The 19,597-nt window shown below is 52.7% G+C and overlaps 1 protein-coding gene across 2 annotated transcripts in view; it reads right to left on the reverse strand.

The window, feature by feature from the left end:
• Positions 1 to 19,597, reverse strand: part of AGPAT4 (1-acylglycerol-3-phosphate O-acyltransferase 4) — a 120,969-nt gene that overhangs the window by 8,854 nt on the left and 92,518 nt on the right. For both annotated transcript variants that reach the window (XM_008688485.2, XM_040628034.1), the window contains exons 4-7: positions 7,231 to 7,392; positions 6,429 to 6,582; positions 2,808 to 2,910; positions 232 to 307 (exon numbers count right to left, since the gene is read on the reverse strand). In XM_008688485.2, coding sequence (XP_008686707.1) covers positions 232 to 307; positions 2,808 to 2,910; positions 6,429 to 6,582; positions 7,231 to 7,392 — 495 coding nt within the window. The remainder of the gene's footprint in view (positions 1 to 231; positions 308 to 2,807; positions 2,911 to 6,428; positions 6,583 to 7,230; positions 7,393 to 19,597) is intronic.

The following is a 19,597-nucleotide window of genomic DNA, read 5'->3' on the forward strand; positions in this document are numbered from 1 at the left end:
ACTACACCCATCATTCTTCCTGTGAAGCCCCCTTAAAACCTATTTGCTATATTCTTTTCCCCCTTGTCAAGTAGAGCACCAGACCAGGTGGTTACACGCTGGGTGTGGGGTCTCACAGCAATGGAAAAACGCTTGTCGCCATCATCAGCTCCCAGAGGCCCCCACGGTGCACCCACAGCTGGACCTCGAAATGGGTTCTTGGACCCCACAGGGCCGCCCCGCTGCACTGACCTTCTCCTGATAGAGCTTGTGGAGCCAGGCCGAACACTCGTCCTCATCTTCTGGGACTTCTTCTAGAGGAATCCGCCTGCAAAGCAGACAGCAGCTAGTAGGGAGGAGGCCAGCGCCAGATGCCCCAACCATGCTTTCAGAATAACAGTGCTTGACATCTCCGGGCTTCTACATAGGGAGCCTCGTCATGAGGATGTGTGGAGGACAACTCAATTGACAGGTGGAAATTCATACCAATACTGGGCAGATCCGGGCCCAGGTGCAGTCCTGGTCCCTGAAGGAACGGCCTGCTACGGCAGGTTCAGTGACTCAGACCGAGGCAGTGTCAGCAGAGGACGCCTGCCTCTCTCTGTCCTCCCTCCCTGCCTCACGGAGAGGCTCCAAACACCTGGGGTTTGCCTCTCCGACAGAGAGCAGTCTTGCCCCATTTGCCACCTGCTACAACGCACCATACACGGAATCCGTGCGTAGGTGATCCTGTGCTGGGGCTTCTCTCAGCCGGGTAGTGACTCAATGCAGTGGGGAAGTGTCTCCATCCAGTGATCCCTTTGGCCTCTTGGACATGTGGAGGCCGGCGTGCTGCAAGGGTTTCTACAAATGGAAGGCCGAGTATCTTGGGGAACATGGAGAAAGCAGGGGACTCTCAGGCCCGGTGGCCCTGTGCTCACCAGAGGTGCACGAGATTCGAGGGTGGCTCTGGGGCTGGAGGCTCAGCCACTTGCCAACAGCACCCCTGAGCAAGGGGGGGGGCACTGGACCACATTTCCAGTTACCCTATTAGATAGCTAGGTCTGTTTGCCCTGGGTTGCTGGCTTTTGTGACGTCCAGGCATATTTATTCACACCTGACGTGTGCAGGACGTCCTGTGTCCCCGCGACTGCCATGGGTGGCTTCACGCCCCTCTCTGGCTCAGGACTACCTTAGTAATCAGGTACATTTTTAGAACGCACCCATCACACTAGGGCCTGTTGAGAGAATGTGGGATTCCGTCCTGTAACCGAGGCGGAACCGTACAGGGGTGAGTTTTCACACCATGAAAAATTACCCCGTAAACTCCTACACGTCCTCCCATGAATACCCGACTCCTTCGCTCTTTCTGGCTCACTCTGGTTTGGAAGCCAGATCTCTAACTGTGTTTCCTGAAAAAGGATAGGGAGCCTGCATACTACTTATTTGGATAGTAGGCGTTTAAGGCACTTTCGCTCTTTTCAGGAACTTCCTTGACATTCCTGCCCTTCCTATTTTAATATTTTGCGTGCAGGTAAAGCACGAGAAAGCCTGTACCACCTTGAGGGGTACCTGCACCGTGAGAAGTGTGTGCCGCGGCACAGTCTCCCCCCGAGGCCGTGAGAGCACCGGCGTCCCTGCGCCCACGTGGTATGTTTTCGGCTGTTTACGCCCCACCCCTGCACGTGCATCGGATAATCCCACATAGTGCTCCAGGTTTCCCCATATACCTGGGGCCCAGCTGGCCACCGAGTAGGGGTTCTGCCAGGTGTCGACAGAGCTCAGGGGACAAAGCCGCCTTTATTTCGGGGAGATGGCCTCCCTCAGGAAGGTTGATTTTTCTGCCCTCATCTGCCTTAAACTGCGGAATGAGGTAGACTGTCGGCTGTGGCATTAGGAAACAGGAGTAATTAGGGTGCTTCTTTGCTGTTTGTAGGAGCCGGAGTCATCTCCAGCTGGAAAGCTATTTAATTCAGGCTGTCCGTCCACCAAAACATCTCTCCTGGAAGGTCTGAGCCTTTCTTGCAGCCTTGTAATGATCAGCCACTGAATTTACATCGTCCCGTGTGGCTGTACTTTAGTATCTATAAGGTCTTTTAAAAAAATAATCAGAATGTTCTAGAACACTTGGCTAGTTCTCCAATAGCGGGCATGTTGGATCACCTTGGTTAGCCTCCCGGGAAGACAAACTAGCGCGAAGGAAACCACTGTCGCACTGGGTTTTATGTGTGAGTCCCCACTGTGTTTTACGGTCTGCAGTATCTTTCAATTGTCTCGCACTCAATTCGATGACATAGCAGAAGACAGGGTGAGGCCCATTCCGTAAGCTGATATAACGGGCCAGGAGAACGGGTTTGTCTAATATCTTATGAAGTCTTTTCAAGAAAATCATAATAGCTTGGGATATAAAACATAAGACACTGCTAAAATGTTCTCCATTTGTCTCTAGACCTCCCTATAAATTATACATGTTCTTATCTGTGTCTGTCTGTAGCAGACACATCCTCCAAAAAAGGGGTCAGTAAAATAATCTCTTCATACTCAGTCTCAAATGACTATAAAATACTATCTTCCAAATGACTGTGAAATACTGAGCTCTATGATGAGTATGAATTGGTCAGAGAGTCAGAAAGTGGCTGAGAAGAAAGGAGGCTTCCCCTGATGATTGACATTAGTGCTGTGTGTCTTGAGTTCCTGATATAAATACAGGCTGTGAAGTTCATTTCATTACAGAGTGCAGACAAGAAAATACGACACAGACTTCCCTGGAAAGAGGTCTGTAGGCCATTTGTGATTTCATTACTTTGATGGGCACTCTCTGTTTTGGAAAGGAAATGGAACCAACTTACCTGACATATAAATCTGCGTGATATTTCTTCCCATTGAGGACCCCCAACAGTGTTGGATTTTCATTATTTCTGAAATTGAGTGTACAGTCATATACAGCTGAAACTATAAAAAATAAAACATACAAAGCAGTATATAGCGTGTGAGCCCAATTTTGTTGTAGATACACACATTGGAAAACAATCATGAGATGGGCTAACTGGTTATCTCAGGATGGTGGTATGACTGGGTTCTTCATGCTTTTCTATATCGTCCAAATGCCCTACACTGAACACACATCACCTTTTGTAATCAGAAAAGCACACTACCACTCTGTAACTGAGAATAGTTATTACTGAGGTCAGAGTAGTGTCAAGCAATACTGCAGTGTCCCATCTAGAAGTTCTAGAATAAGTACTAATATTTAGGCAGATATCAGTCATAAGATCAGACAGTCGAGAGCATCCTATCTAAGGACATGTCTCAGTTTATGGCAGTAGAACCGCTTTACAAGCGTTTCTCCCCCCTAGAAATGTAAGATCGCTATGAAACTAGAATAAGATGCTGGAGACATCTTAAGGACTTGAACTAGAGTCTGCTGAAACATGGCTGAGAGGCAGAGAAGAACGTGTGAGGTCCATGCAGCTGCCGAAGGGTGAGTTAACCTGTCGGCAAGCTGCAGGTTGTGTTAGGTGTGAGTGCTGCGGCCGCAGGGCCTGGCCCGGGCTCCGTGACCGCTCAGCGGGCGGAGGGGGAGGGATGCGGCGTGCGTGAACGACCGCGAGTGCACAGAAATGCAGCGTGGAGACAGGACGACAGGACAGGACAGTAGAAGAACACGAGTTATGAAGTCAGCCTGGTGCCTGTGGGGTCCTCTCTTGGACGTGCCCCCAGCCGCCCGGAGCCTAGTTCCCCCGGAGGAGGAGACCCTTCCTCACACGCTTGCTGAGCTGGAGAGAGTCTGCGCTTCCCACGGGGCCTGGCACGCGTGACAATCGATGTGGGCCTGGTACTTTACGGAGAGCTTTGCCTGTGTGCAGTTACTATTCATAAAGCGGATGGGAGGATGACGGGGGGTCCTCTTGGTCTAGTCGGGGATATGAAGAACCAAGATTCAAACATCAGTCAGAAAACCACTGTCCATTTTCTTCTACCTGCTGCCTGGCGGCCAGGTGGGGTCTGCAGGAGGCCTGCTGGCAGCTCGTGAGTCTTAGCTGAGGAGAGGGGGTCTCTCCTGCTGGCTCGCAGGAATGCCTGCGGGTAGCTCCCAACCCCCAGTGACTAGACCACTGCCCCTTCCTGTCCTGGGACTGGAGGCTGGCTGGCTGCGGGGGGAGGCATCACTCTCCATGGGCAGAGTGAGCCTGGTGGAGGACAACCTCCATGTTTACCACAGTTTGCAGGCATTATAGTAATAGGCACTCAAGCCATATGCTGTGTGGCCGTGGGGTCACAGGGTCTGAGAGCAAGAAGGGGTCATGGAGCCCATGCGGTTCAGTGGGTTTCCAACCTCCTTCCTGCAGACTGGCTCTTACACAAGAGCCTGATGGATACAACGGAAGTGGGGTTACTTTGGTTAATCAAGGACGGGGGTGGGGGGGCAGCCACAGGGGTTCCCCAGAGGACAGACTAAAAACTAATGATTTGCACAATTCCCTCTTTTTCTGATGAGCAACCCAAAGAGAAGCGCCTTGAAGTGATAAAACAGCCCAGCACTAATTCCACCTGCCTGCAAAGCCCTTGAGAAGGAGGGGAGCCCAGACAGCCCCTCCCCCGGGGCAGCCTCCGTGTCCTCAAATTCTCTCGAGCCCCAACTTCTTCATCTGTATATTGGAAGTAAAAACAGTTTCCTTCGCTGGATCTGGCCAGGCCGGACGAACTTGCGCCGGGGGCAAATCCGAAGTGCCCTGGCAGTGCTGGCCCTCATTCCGGGGTAGGGGGGGCACAGCCTGCCCTGCCCGGCCACCTCCCTGCTGCGGCCCCGCCCGCCAAGCTCAGCCAGGGAGTCTGTCTCAGGGCCGGGATCCCACGAGGAAAACCAGACCCAGAAGCGGGGCGCCCCCACTAGGGGGCGAAGGTGAGGCGAGCAGGCTCCTCGGGCAGCTCCTAACAGCCAACCTTTGACTACGCGTTTGGTACCTGCCAGGCCTCAGGCTGATCCTCTGCCTCTTCTCGCGTTTAACCCTCCTTGCAACTCTTGGACGTTTTGCGAGGTAACGCGCCCAGGGTCACACAGCCGGCGAAGGGGGCCCGCACTCACGTCGGGTCTCCCGCCTCGCTCTGATCCTGCCGGACGCTGCAGGATGCAAGCCGCTGGGGTCTGGGAAGCCGGAGGAGGGACAGGCGACAGGCCGGCGACCTCCGCCCGGGGTTGCTGGGGTCAGGCGGGGCAGGGCCGCAGGGAGCTCCGTGACAGGCAGGCTCTATCTCTGGGGTGACCCCAGAGCTCCGCAGACAGCTGCGAGGCTGAGCAGAGGACGAGTGCGGCCCCAAAGCTGCAAGCTAGTGCGCGTGGCTGGGTGTGGGAGCACTTATGGTGATGTCTGGTGCAGAGGCAACCAGGCCGTATTTGATGGATAGTGGCATAGATGGCTGAGGCGTGATGGTTGCATTAAGGCGCAGGGCGGGGCGGCACCTGAGCGCGTGCTACTGCGGGTTCAAGGCCGAGGCCTCGGGCTCAGGCCTGAGCAGAGGAGGCCTGGGCGGGTTTACAGGCGGCCCCGGGCGCGGGTAGCGCCGCAGGAGACCCCTCGCCCTCGGCTCAGATCCCTTGGCTCACAAAGTTAGAGGAGGCCTGGGGACCCGGATTAAGACAGCCGTGTACGGACAGAAGCTGTTAGACCGGCTGCCGGACTCCCGCCAGGGCGGTGCCTGGCCCTGGGGGACGGGACGTGAGGACAACGGTGCGACCTCGGAGCTGCCCTGAGCCCGAGCCCCCGAGGCCCGCCGGCCTCCCGGCTTCCTCCCGGCCTCCTCCCAGCCCTGTCTGGCCAGAGGAGGAAAGTGGGTCTTTGGGTGGGGGGGCTGCCCGGGAGAACGGGGAGCAAAGCCCGTACTGCCAGACCCCAGGGCCGAGGATGTGAGATGACACAGAGTCCTGACAAAAGACTGGAAACAAAAGCTGCTGCTTTCTTCTTCTCACTCACGGTGATTCAGGGCTCCAGACTCAGGGGGTCAGCGGGCACAGAGGGTAAGGTCACAGAGTTCATCAGCTGGAGGCAGCTGGTGCCAACAGATGGGCAAGAAATGCCAAACACAGCAAAATGACGCCAAAACCCTGGGCTAGCGGGGTGTGGGGTCAGGCTGAACCCGGGTGAGGACCCAGGTGAGGAAGGACCCGGGAAGGTCACCAGAGCCCTGCAGTTCCGGCGCTGAGCAGTAGAGGGCAGTGTTTGCTCGGCCTGTGTGTGCAAGGTGTGTGCGTGCCTGTGTGTGCGTGTGAGAGAGAGAGAAAGAGAGAGCGAGAGAGCGCGCCAGCAGGCAGAGGCCTGGATCCTAGCTAACCATCCTTTGTCCCCGTTTGCCCTTCTAGCTACCAGCCCCAATCAGCCGGGAGGAGCTGCCAGGGGAGAGCTATTCAGATGGGGGTGCTGGGGTGCGGTCTCCTTGCTGCAGGGCACGGGGGACACTGGGATCTTCCTTACCTACATTTCTCAAACTCCTCACGGTGATGGCAAAGCCCTTGGTGCGTGGCAGCAGGTGGTACTTGAGGCTGGGCAGCCCCTTGGCTTGGGCCACCTGCATGCTGATCTGGTGCTTCTTCTCCGTGAACCGCGTGCCCTCACAGTGAATCAGGAACTGCAGCAAACAGCGCAACGGTCACACGCGGCCCTCGTCACACACGCAGCCCCGGCTCACACTCGTTCTGAGTCACACGCCGCCTCCCATCATACACATATGGTCCCATGGGAGCCCCTATGGCCACAGCAGGGATGGCCCCCGGCGGCTACGCCTGCCCCTGACCTGGGGGTGCGGCCCAGAGGCTGGCCTTCCTCTCTGCGTCTACGTGAGCTGCGGAGACAAAATGTGCCACCTGAGGATAGCAGAGGAGTGAGCATATGTGTGAGTCTGTGTGTGAGTGTGTGTGTGGATACGTGTGTGAATGTGCCGAGAGCATCCCAAGTGTGTGTGAGCGTGACAAGAGCATCCTGAGTGTGCATGACGAGTCTCCTGTGTGTGACAAGAGCATCCTGAGTGTGAGTGAGTGTGACAAGAGCATCCTGAGTGTGAGTGTGACAAGAGCATCCTGAGTGTGTGACAAGACTGTTCTGAGGGTCTATTCTGCAACAGTTAGTTCAGAGAGAAGGACCGGGTAGCGTGTGACAGGGGGCAGGCCAGCCGGGCGGGCTGTCAGGACAGGCGTAAGCGCGCCGGGCTGCTCACATGGGAGTGGTTGGGGGCTGGTGAAGTGCGGACGGGGGTGTGGCTGCCCAGGGTCTTACGTACGAAATACTTCTCGGGGTAATCCCGGAGGTGCAGCAGGCTCTTGGAGACGGTCTTGCGGTCTTGCTCCCACTTGCGCGTGCAGAAGACCATCTCTGTGAAGTACCACATCCAGCCAATGATCGGGACGTAGGCCAGCTCCTTCTTGGCCAGGACTTTGGAGCCCTGAAACAGAGGAGGGGGCCCAGGGCGATTTACAGAGATGTTCCTAGAAAAAGAGGGGCGGACATACTCTCCAAAGGCCTAACGGGACAGTTCAGCCACTGACCCTGCAGCCTCCACAGCGGTCAACCAGAGGCCAAGGTTGTGCTCACTCTGCACGGTGGGGCGGGGGGAAGGGTTTTCGTGGGGGTGGGCAGGCATCTGGGCGGCATCAAGAACAATGAGGGACATGTAAGGGTCACAGCGATGCTCAGGTCATTTTCCAAGCTGGTCAGGCAGTTGTGACACCAAACTCTTCCCGGAGATCTCACCAGTCCTCAGCCAAACTTGGCTCTGCCAGCAGGGCAGACATTATTCTCCTTTCACAGACTAGGAAATGGGGTCTAGAGGGCTCTCTGGGTCCTAGGGCTGCAAAATGGGGAAGCCTGGACTTGAGCTTGGGCTACCAGATCATGTTGGAGTCTCTCCCCCATCCCTTCCCTGGCTCATTTCTAAGCTGCAAGTGGGGCTGGGACTCCCACCTGAGACTGCCCGAGTCTGGCTCAAACCGCATGGACTTGGCCCACCAACAGGCGGGCCCCTGGGGCTGCTCGGCACAGGCCCCTCACCAGCTGTGCCAGGCTACGTGGCCTGTGCTGGCCTGGAGAAGACTAGGGATCCGGGGCATCGTGGGGGCAGGGGAGACACAAAAACTGCTTTTCATCTAGCGGGTTGGGCTCTGCATTTTTTACCCTTAGTTTTAGAATCAGCCAAGATACTCTCTGAGATGGCAGTCAGTGATCGATGGCACAGGTGAGAGGGGCAGTGATCTGGACAGCCAGGTAGCCTTAGCGTTGCTCTTGGTGACAACTGTCTAGTTCTGCCCTGAGCCTAGGAGGCCTGTCATGTCCGCAGCAGTCACACAGCTGCAGCTCAGTGAAGAGCAATGGGCCATATCCCCCTACCCACCTGCACAGACCAGAGAAGCCACAAACAGCCACTTGCCCCCTTTCTGTTCAAAAACCCAACAATAAACATCATCCCTCACGGTGGGAAAGACAAAGACAGACCCCTTTCAGGTTTAGTGTCTCCATGTTTTGATGGGTTTTGTTTTTGTTATTCTCACAGACCCAACATGCAAATTCTCTCAAAGAAGAGAAGCCATCAAATCCGGGGCCTGCCCCCAGAGGACCTAGAGGCCAGTGCCCGTGGGTCCAGAACTCGCCGTACCTGGGAGGAGGCCTTCCCACGTGCTAGGCACAGGTGATGCACGTATATAAATTCTACTCCCTTTGACGTCAAAGGACTAGATGCCCCATTTTCTAGATAATCAAACTGAAGCTTAGAGACGTTCAGTAACTTGCCCGGAATCACAGAGCTGACAGCTGGGGAAGCTAAGCCTTAGGCCAGGTTGCTTACCGCAGGGCACCATCCGGGGGAAACGTTCACGCCCACCAAGGCACGGGGCCAGACACGGAGGGCTGCCTACCCAGTGGTCACTGTCCCCTCCTCTTTCATTTGCAGCCTCCTTCTGCAGGCTCTGGGGGTGACCATGAGTGACGTCGACCCAGCCTCGTGTCCCCTGGACCCTTTAGCCTAGTATGGGCATCTGACCCAGTTCCGATAAGGAGGCTCAGGGGTCTGCTATGGTGCATGTGTTCTGAGACTTCTGGGAAGATTTTGCTCCACGACGAAAAGAGAGATGGCCAGGAGGCCCACCATTTTTTCTGCAATGACCATGGTCGCTGAGTGTGTCACGGCTTTGACCTCATGTTGTGACCCTGAGACAAGAGCCTAGAAATGCTGAGACCATTGGAGCCGCTGTGCCAACCCGGGAGGCATCTGGCTACAGCCCTGCTATATCTGAGGGAGCAGAATGTCCTCATGGCCAAAGCCCCGGGGTCAGGGTCTCTGTACATGTTGAGCTGACGAGGGCCCATGACAGAGTATCAGTCATGTCACTGGTAAAAATCTGGCCTGTAGTCAGCTTTCTTCTTTTCAGCATGGGGTTACTTTAAATCCTAAACGCATGAACTAATTATCCCGACTTGGGCTTTCTCGTGCTAAAATGAGAGGGACGTGCCTGTCCCTCAGAACACAAAACCAAACTGCCTTGGAAGTCACCACTGTGCCCATAGGAGCCATTTAAAAGCCTATCAGCGTGTGTCCACTGCCAGGCTTCAGGTCGTGGGAGACCCTGTCGGCCTTCCCTCGACCCCCTCAACCCCCTCGTCTTGTCGGCAGGGATGTTCTCATGCTCTCTGCGTCCACACTTCAGTTAACTTCCTACTCATGGCTTGTGAGACGAAAACAAGAGAGAAAATCCCCCCCAATGAACTAAACGTATCTTCTCGGTAGGTTAGGACTACGTACAAAAATGGCATTCCTGAACTCATTCCAAAAATGCTGTACAGCAACATGGAGGGATTCTAACAGATGATCTGTTGTATAACCAACAAGGGATCGTATGCTTAAGGGAGCAGCCACTGGGTCTAGGAAGATGAGTGGCCTCATGCGGTCAGTCCTAGCTGTGTGGTGGGGAAGTACTTTCAGGGTATTTCCTGCTAATGGAACTATCCCACCAGACCCAAGTGGGTCTTAGTGGTTGGCCTTTGATAACCTCCTGCCAAGAGGAAATGGAACGTTGACAGTGACCAAAGAGGTGAGCTCCAGAGTCTACGTGTCCATCACTGTCCTACCGTGTTAGAGAGAGCGCTGAAAATCAGCCAAACGTCCCACAGTAGAAGAGCTCAATGAACGACGGTGTATACGGCAGACCGCACATACGGTGCGTAACGTGCTACTGCAGAGTCCTTCCTGTAGCCTGTGGGCCAAAGCAGCACCACCACCTGTTTTTATAAATAAAGTTTTATTGGAACACAGCCACTCTCCTTTGGGTACACACCGCCCATGGCTGCTTTCACGCTGCAACAGCTGAATTGGAGAGTTGTGACAGGCAATATGGTCCACAAAGCCAGAAACATTCACTATCCTGCCAGTTACGAAGTTTGTCAACCTTGGATTTAGAGCCACTAAAATTTGTTTCCTTGACTATTTCATAGCTGGGGAAATGCTTATTATAGAATACTAAATTTTTGAAATGTCTGGAATCAAAGCTGAGTCCATAGTCTGATTACAACTACATGAAAAAAGTAAAACAGAAAAAGAACAGTAGCTATAGCTGAGTGGTCAAATCAGAAGGGATGTTTTTTGTTTGTTTTATTAGATTTTCCTGTTTTTTTTTTTTTAAAGATTTTATTTATTTATTCGACAGAGATAGAGACAGCCAGCGAGAGAGGGAACACAAGCAGGGGGAGTGGGAGAGGAAGAAGCAGGCTCATAGCAGAAGAGCCTGATGTGGGGCTCGATCCCATAACACCGGGATCACGCCCTGAGCCGAAGGCAGACGCTTAACCGCTGTGCCACCCAGGCGCCCCAGATTTTCCTGTTTTTTATCAACAGAATATTTTGCAGTGTTCCTCTAACAATGCCCCTTCTAAGAAGTAGTTGACACCAGCCCATTCCAACGGTTTGCTTCTGGAACATAAGTAAGACTAGATCAAAACAGCCTATTTGACGATGACGATCAAAAGGAACAGAGGAGATATTTCTGTTTTTATGTTGAATTAATACATCTTTCAACCTCAAAGTTCTGGATGTTATCATTAGGCCTAGCCCTTGATGTCGACTATGTTTATTTGATATAAGAAATGTTTTAAAATATTAAGGTAGAAACTTTTGCCTTTCAAATCAAAGACACTTTACTTGATTTCCTTTCCTCGGCAGGGATAATAGGATTTGGAAGGCTTTGAAATCAGTCCTGGTTTTGATCAGGCTCTACTACGGCCCAGCTGTGTGACTTTGGTCCAGAGACTTAACCTTCCTGGGCCTCGATTTTCCCAGCTGTATTATGAGGAAAGGAATACTGACCTCAAAGTGTTGCTGTAACGATTTAATAACATATGGAAACATACACAAAGGTGTTGAGTTGACAACCTGACAACAGGTGTTCAATAACACATGCTATTATCACCACCACAGAGTAAGCACAGGGCCTAATCGTCCCTTTCAGTTCAACCCATTTCCTAAACCATGCTTTCGCATATGGTAACAACAAAAGGTCGCAGGTATCCAGCACTCCCTGACAGGCAGTGTGCTGAGAGATTTACAGGAGTTCACTCATTTAAGTCCAAGAGACTAGAAACTTACTACTCAAATATGCTTACAGTCTTCCAAGAAACTCAATATTCCATCAATATCGTGACCCTCCCGGGCCAAGCAAAGGTTTCTGTGTGGATGGCAATGTCTTCAGAAAGAATGTATAAACACAATATCAATTTCGTTTATTCTGGATTTCTTTTGAGGGTAAATCTGAGAGGATTTACTGATGAGTGTGATTTACCACAGGCCCATCTAGACATTAGCATGTCTGGAAAATCAAAAATGTTCATAGGAAATGCAACTTCCCAAGAGGAATCCACAACAGCAGGGACCTGGCCATTTCTGGTAATTGTAGGGCATTGCTGACACGATATCACATTCTACAGTCAAAAGTTTATGAAACTTTTGAGAGTGTGTGTGTGTGTGTGTATGTGTGTGTGAGTGTGTGTGTGAGACTTGTATGTGTAGAGTGTGTGAGTGAGTGTATATGAGTATGTGTGTGAGAGACTGTCTAGAAAGTGTGTGTGAGAGTATGTGTATGAGTGTGTGTATGAGTGTGTATGAGAATGGTATGTGAGAGAGAGACTGTGTGTATGAGTGTGTGTGAGAGAGAGACTGTGTCTGTAGAGAGTGTGTGAGTGAGTGTGTGTGTGTGAGGGGGAATGAGTGTGTGTGTGAGAAAGGGTGTGTGTGGGAGAGAGGGGGTGTGTGTGTAGAGAGAGAGAGCATGTGTGTGTGTGTGTGTGTGTGTGTGTGTGTGTGTATGAGAGAGAGAAAGAGGGTGAGCTATCTTACCACAGCTGCTCAATCAATCTAACTGAGCAGCCCAGAACCACAGTTGGAACCATCCAGGTGCTCAGAGAGATAGCAAACCCCATGAACCCTTGAACACCCAGGAAACTCTTCAACAGCTCCAGCCAACTGGTCAACCCCTCTGCAGAGACCATGTGGTGTTAGAAAGAGTTGCTTTGAAGATGCAATGAGATCCAGTACATTCCAACCCTGAGATTATGTGGCTCTCGCCTCACTTGTGTCAGCTCCACAGCCTCTGTGATAAAAAATGATCAGAATCAGGACTTTCTAGTTAAGGTTTTTCTCCAACATGGCCACCTGCCAGCTGATAAGATGAAAACATTTAGTGTTGATGCTGGGTTTGTAGGACGGTTGGAACTGGTAGGGCATCCTGTTCAGCCACCTTTCCGTGATGCTCCCGCCTCCTCTGACCACTCTGTAGGCGCCGACAGGAAACACAGTTAGGGACTAACATTGGTCAGTAGGATGGCACCTGGTCAACAGGCTGCTTGCACAAATATCTCTTTCTGGCTTCCAAACACATGGCCATTCCTCAAGGTTTACCATATGGTCACAGGAGTCACCCAAGGTCACTTATTTGTACTAAAAATACAAAAACCTGAATGGAGTCTCTTAAGTGGAACTTTGAAAGCAGACTAAAACATCCACACTTTAGCCTTTGACTTTTTTCTCGACTATGAGCTGGGCCCCATCACTGCAGAGGACTAGCAAGTCGGCCACCAGCTCATCCTTTTTTTGGTGTGTGATCTGTGGACTTTAACTTCAAAACCGTTCTGTCCATGCCACAGGTGTTTTTTAAACACCTCCTTTGTGCCAGGCATGGCACGAGGTGGGGACACCAAGGTGGAGGTGATTATCCATGGCCTCGAGATGTTCAAGTCTAGTGGGAGGAGAGAAATAGAAAGCCACCAATGTCTGTGTTACGTCTGCCGCTAAACTACATTCTTGAACAGATGTGCTCTCCGGCAAAGAAGGCAGGTCCAAGACTGGAAAAGATGGCGCTGCAACGTGTCTCTGACATGTAAGTCCCTCGAGATGGTGAAAGGCAGCTGGTAAGACTGGAACTCAAAATAACGAACCAGGTGTATGTGCGTGTGTGTGTCTGTACACGTGCACATGTGCCCATCAGAAGGGGAGACTCCATTTGTGCCAATGAGAGTAACATACACGTGGCCCAATTCTGCTTCTACTCCCTCTCTCGCTGTCTGTCTCCCTTCTCTGATGCTAAAACAGAAAATGCTGGGGACCTTACATTACCAGAAAAATCTCAAGAGAGTCAGAAGACAAAATGAACACTGTTCCACAATTAGTCACAGCCACGGGGGAAATGCATAAAACAAACACGAAACCAAAGCCCTCTCTGCGAATTCATCTCTAACTGGAGATAAGGGCGCGTTGTTTACCCGGGTGGGGCAGAGCGCCCCATTGCCTGGGCTCTTGATGGCGTCTTCCCCCACCCAGGTCTCCGTCCCTCCCCCGACCAAACCTGAAACGCTTCTGGATTTGCCTGCTGTGCAGCTGTGGAGTGGGGAGGCATCTGGGCACAAAGGAAACTTGATTGTTGGGTACTTGTCACACTTGACTCTGCTCAGCAGGGTCAGGGCTCCCGATAACGGAGGAGAGAGGGTGCAGTGTCCTGCTCCCCCTCCCTGAGCACAGATCCTTGTGTCCCCTTCCCAGCCTCTGTTTCGAATGGCCAGCCCGAGTCCTTCGCCGGGTGGCCCTAGGCCTGGGCAGGTGGAGAGACAGAGCAGAAGGAAGCCAGGGGCGGGGCGGGGAGGCCAGGGCCCCGCCAGGGCAGAAGATAGTAGGAGTGTCTGCCAGCACCTCGCGGCCGGCAGGGCTTCAATAAGCAGCTGAAGGAAGCCCAAGGAGACGGGGGCATGCGAGAGCCCTGGGCACGTTAGCGGAGGGGTGTGACAAAGAGGGAACAGTCACTGGGGCCCTGGCAGAGTCAGAGCTGGTTCCCAGGGCGAACATCACAGGCTCTGAAGGTCCGCGGAGGCTTGTGTGAAGAGTAGGGAGGAAGCCCAATGGTATTGCTGCTTTAAGCACATCTGGATTTACAGTCAGTTGGGGTAACCCAACCCTGGCTTGTTAAAGACGTTGCCAGAGGGTCCGGCTTAATAAAAAAGAAGACTGGGCGCCTGGGTGGCTTAGTCTGTTAAGCATCCTACTCTTGATTTCGGCTCAGGTCGTGATCTCGGGGGCCCTGGGATGGAGCCCCAAGAGGGGAGGGAGTCTGCTTGTCCCTTTCCCTCTGTTCCTTCTTGCACTCTCTCTCTCTCTCTCGCAAACAAATAAAATATTTTAAAAAATTAAAAAGACCTTGGTGTGTCTAACTCAGCACTACAGTTTTATTTTTTTTTATTTATTTATTTTTAAAGATTTTATTTATTTATTTGACAGAGAGACAGCCAGCGAGAGAGGGAACACAAGCAGGGGGAGTGGGAGAGGAAGAAGCAGGCTCATAGCAGAGGAGCCTGATGTGGGGCTCGATCCCAGAACGCCGGGATCACGCCCTGAGCTGAAGGCAGACGCTTAACCGCTGTGCCACCCAGGTGCCCCAGCACCACAGTTTTAAAAATAAATCCAGGGATCTATTCAGTTATGAACTCAAGGTGCGTCTGTACTTCCGTTGAGCCACTGACCCCTTTCCTTGGCCAGTGCGGCAGCTGGCTGCCTGGGCCGCGAGGGATCTCGCTTCCTCACCATTCTCTCGGCGTCCTTAGTGGTGCAATGCCAGGTCCCAGCATGCCTGGCCCAATGGGTGAACACTTGGAGGCTCACAGTGCCCCCCCCACTTGTGGTCTAATGGGTGGTGCCAGGGTACAATACGGATGATGGGATTGAGCCATTGAGGGCGGGGTGGGGGAGCATGTTTCCGCAAGCAGATGCTACTGGCTTTGGCGGAGAGGCAAACCCACCCTAATAGAGCCCATGCACCGAGCTGCAGGTGTATCTGATGGAAAAGAAAACATAAAACCCTTCTCCACATTGGGGGGGGGGGCGCCTGGATGGCTCAGTTGGCAAAGCATCTGCCTTCAGCTCGGGTCATGATCCCGGGGTCCTGGGATCGAGTCCTGAGTCAGGATCCCTGCTCAGGGGGAGTCTGCTTCTCCCTCTGTCTCTGCCCCCCCACCATGCTCACTTTCTCTCTCTCAAAAAAATAAATAAAATCTTTAAAAAAAGAAAAACACTTCTCCACATGTAAACACTTCTCATTTCTCTGCAGCCAACAGGACCTTGACAAACGTGTGTGAAGAAATGGTGATAGAGCGAAGACAGGCAGAAAGACGATGCGAGACGTCAGTCGCATGGGTATCTAGCGCCGCTTAAATCCCATTGAGTAAAGTATGTGATCTCTCTTCAGGCTTCCATACCGATCCTACTCTTCATCGTAAGAAAACACTCAGGGAAGGGGAACTAATTCGGGTCCAGGAAACTAAGCATTATTGCACACCTGCTTTGTGTAAGGCACTCAACTAGGTATTTTCTTATATTCATTAAACCGGTACATATGTTCAGTAAGCCCTACCTCTTTACTAAGCCCTTACAACATCATGAAATGGGAATGACTAGCTGAGGTTCAGAAAAGTCAGATAACCTCTCCAAGGTCACACAAATGCAGGAGCCAGGGTTCAAGTCCGCATCTGTGGGACCCTAAGACACTGGGGTGTTTTTGGTTTTGGGGTTTTTTTTTTTTTTTTGCCTACACATCTTTCTCTCCCCTGCCACCCGTAGGAGAGAATCTTCTGGAGTAAGTAGAGGGGAAAAGAAAGAATTTCTCTTGATACCTGAGCTCAGAAGGCACAGATTCATCTTTTAGACCGTCCACTTTTCTGCTAAGTTTTACATGATCGAAAACAAGACAGAGGAAGCCCACCATTTGGGGGGAGGTTTATAGGAAATCACATTCGTGTAGCCTTTCTAAACAACTCTGCATTGACATTTTTCCTGCAGACAACCTTTAGGGAGAAAAGTGATCCTTTCACAATCAAACTTTAAGAAATGCTGGATTTCAGACACGTGTCACCTTTCACAGGAAGAACCATATTTAATGTCAAGGACCAGAAGCGTCTTGGTAAAACTAAATTGGAACACCAGTGGGTGGGGTTCGGTTCTAATTTCAGCGCCTGGGTGCTTTTCTGGGGGTTTATGGCATCTGCAGGTCGTTTTACTGAGAGCTGAGCCGGCCACTAGCTCTGCCCAGGAGCATGGCACCCGCCCGCTTGCTCGCGGAGGGGTGTATCACTCCTGGTCTCCCACCTCTGTCCCATGCCTCACGATCATTCCTTCACCTCGACCTCCCACTGCTCCTCAACAAGGCCCCTCGAGGCCTTGTTCCAATGTCATCACCTTCTGGAAGTTTCCTGTGTCTGAGGGGGGCAACAGTCCATGGGCTTGTAAGCACCAAAGTATTACACCAGTTGTGAAACTACTGAAATTCCTCCCCACAGTTGGGTAAACAGAGCTGCCTCACACACCAAAACTCACCTCCCCCCCCATATTTCACCATTACCGCAGTGACCCCAGCTCGTCCGCTGGCCCTCTGGGCCTTCCCCAGCTAACAAAGGGGGGCACTGGGAACGCCAGGGGCCCCCAGGATGGTGCCGTAGGCTGACTGGTCTGTGGCTAAATGCGCTGGCCGTCGCCCCTGCCCACCACATCCTGCCGCCCCAGGTGAGCACGGCCAGCCCTATGTCATTGCTCTCTTCTACCCCCTGTCCTGTGACAGGCACGTATGTCCCTTCTTTACTTCTCTTTAGACATCATAAAGTCACTGAAGTCACATCCACCTTTGTATCTCCACAGCGCCCAGCCGTGTCTTCCACAGAAAATACACGCAGTGCTCTTCCGCTGGGTAAGTATTATGAAGACGCGTACACGGCTGTCACCACAGCCATAAGAGCTTTGTGGGCGACATCAGCATGCCCTCTGCTTAGGGTAATCATTCTACTACTCTCCTACTTCTCCCTGTATGAGGAAATGCAACAGAAGTTCGATCTGTTCTCAGGCTGAGCTGTAATATATATTAACTAAATAACATTACTAGTGGCAAATAGAGGTCCAAGAGAAGATGTCATGCCGTGGCATGGTAGCAGGCTCTGCTCGCCTCGGTGGTCCTCGCCTCCTGGGGTCCAAGCCCTCATGTAGCCCGCCCTGCTTCCTGGAGGGTGGGCTGGACTCATCGACTCACCACGGACAGATAGAATAATGACCAAGTGATGATGCCACTTCCGAGTTTGGTCACAAAAAGGCTGCGGCTCCTGCCTGGTGTGCTTTCTCCCACTCTCTCTAGTTCTGCCTGCCTGGGGATAAGCCAGTGGCTGCATCCAGGGGTCCAGGGGAAAGCTGAGAAGAAGCCCAGAGGAGGGGTCATGCCTGGCAACAAACACAAGGATGGCTGTGGAGGCAGGCTACCCCTGCAGCGAGCCTTCTGATGAGATCGCCAGGTTGGCTGGCGGCTCATGAAAGACCCCTGCCACAACCCCCAGGTGAGCTGTGCCTGGATCCCAGACCATACAAACTGAGGTAAGACCTATTTGTGTCTTAAGTGGCTCTACTTCGTGGCTTGTCACACTGCCATAGATCTATCTGGCCTCTTTAACGATCTGAAGAGAAATATCCCAGTTGGCCTCCAGGTCAACCTCCAGGCCACACCCACCCAGCCGGGAAACATGGACCCTGCCGGCTACTGCGTACGGAGCGCTTACCTGTAGCCTCGCGCTGCTGGAAGACCCGACAGATGTGACCGTGGGTAGCCTGCCGTAACCCGTAACCACTGTGAAGTGACGCGTACATATTTTACTGGGGCAGAAAGATAGATAAATAGGTACCGGAAGCTTCGGAACCCTGAGCCTCTGCATTGCACACCACAGTTTGTGAGACACTCTAGAGACGTGCCCTCCTAACTGTCCACAGGCCAGCCCCTCCTCAGGGAGGAAATAGTCAGTGTGTTCCACGAAGGTCATAACCAGAGCCTTCGGTGCCCTGGCCCAGGCCATGAAATGCCAGCTCTGAGGAGAACCAGGGCCTCCGGGAACAGGCCCCTGGAATGACCGTGGGGGGCCTCAGATGCCTGTAAAAGGTTAAAAGACCTTTTCCTCCTTTTTAAGAAAATCCCATCACTTTCCCCCCAAAACTAATTTCACATTTAGTTACCCCATTCTCAAGAACTTTGGCAAATTTCACCTGCTTCAATTTAAACTCACTTCTTCTTGGGCTGTGACATGTGTGGGTGGAAACTGCCCCGCCAGGAACCTTCTCCTTGGCTCTTCTCTTCTTCTCTAAGAAGCAAGTTCCCCAGACCCCAGAAGGATCTCAACGTCAGGCGTTATTTTTAAAAAGAGATCAATCAGGCGCCTTTTCTTTGAAGGTGATTTAAGACCAAGGGTACCGCGGAACAATTAACATAACAAGCTGCGGCTTCGTATCCTCTTTAGAGTGGCGGGAATGAAAGTGCCACCTGGAAAGGGGCCAAGCAGCTCACCTGGCGTCATGGCCTCCCGCTGGACCTCAGCTGCTCGAGCACCGTGCGGGGATGGGAACTGTTCCCTGCCGCGGGGACAGGGCATTCCCCTGGGAGGAGAGTCTGGCAGCCTCCCCCTGAGTTGGCCCAGCCCCCGACCCCGACGAAGGTCACGGAGCCTCCCTGTCCTCTCCTGGCAGCCACTACTCGGCCAGCACGAGGCGTCCTTAGAACGTGCAGCCACGGCACAGGCTGGTGTAAGGTGCTTGGAGGAAAAGGGAAGGCGGCCACCTCCCGTCCCTGTCTAGACCCTCGCTCCAGTCCTGGTGGGGACTCCAAGGCTCCAAGAAGCACATTAGCAAGCATCCAGAAACCTGAGGCCCCACTGAGTAGGGCTCCCCAATTCCAGTAAGAAGCGGACACGCTTCACCCCCGTCTGAGGCTTCAACCTGCCTGCCTCGTAGCCTGGCAGTCTCCTAAACCTCCAAACTTCTAGAACAGTCTCTGATGGCAGTGCTCACACCCCTTCACTGGCAACCCTGGCTGCTCGGTTTTCAATAGTAAGAAAGGCAATCCGATAATGATGGTGTTCACTTATGGAATCACAGCTGGAAGCGAAAAGTCTCGGTGCTGTTGGCTGGACGGCTGTCCCGTTAATAACCTTCCGGCCACCTCGGTCTCAGTGCTGTGTGCAAGCTGGGAAGCCATCAAGGACTCCAGAGTCTCTGACCTGAAACCCTACATGACACAGATAGACTGTTCCTGACCCTCTGGCCTGGGTCC

This window comes from Ursus maritimus, unplaced genomic scaffold (genome assembly GCF_017311325.1).
Source record: "Ursus maritimus isolate PB19 unplaced genomic scaffold, ASM1731132v1 scaffold_13, whole genome shotgun sequence".
Lineage (NCBI taxonomy): Eukaryota > Metazoa > Chordata > Mammalia > Carnivora > Ursidae > Ursus > Ursus maritimus.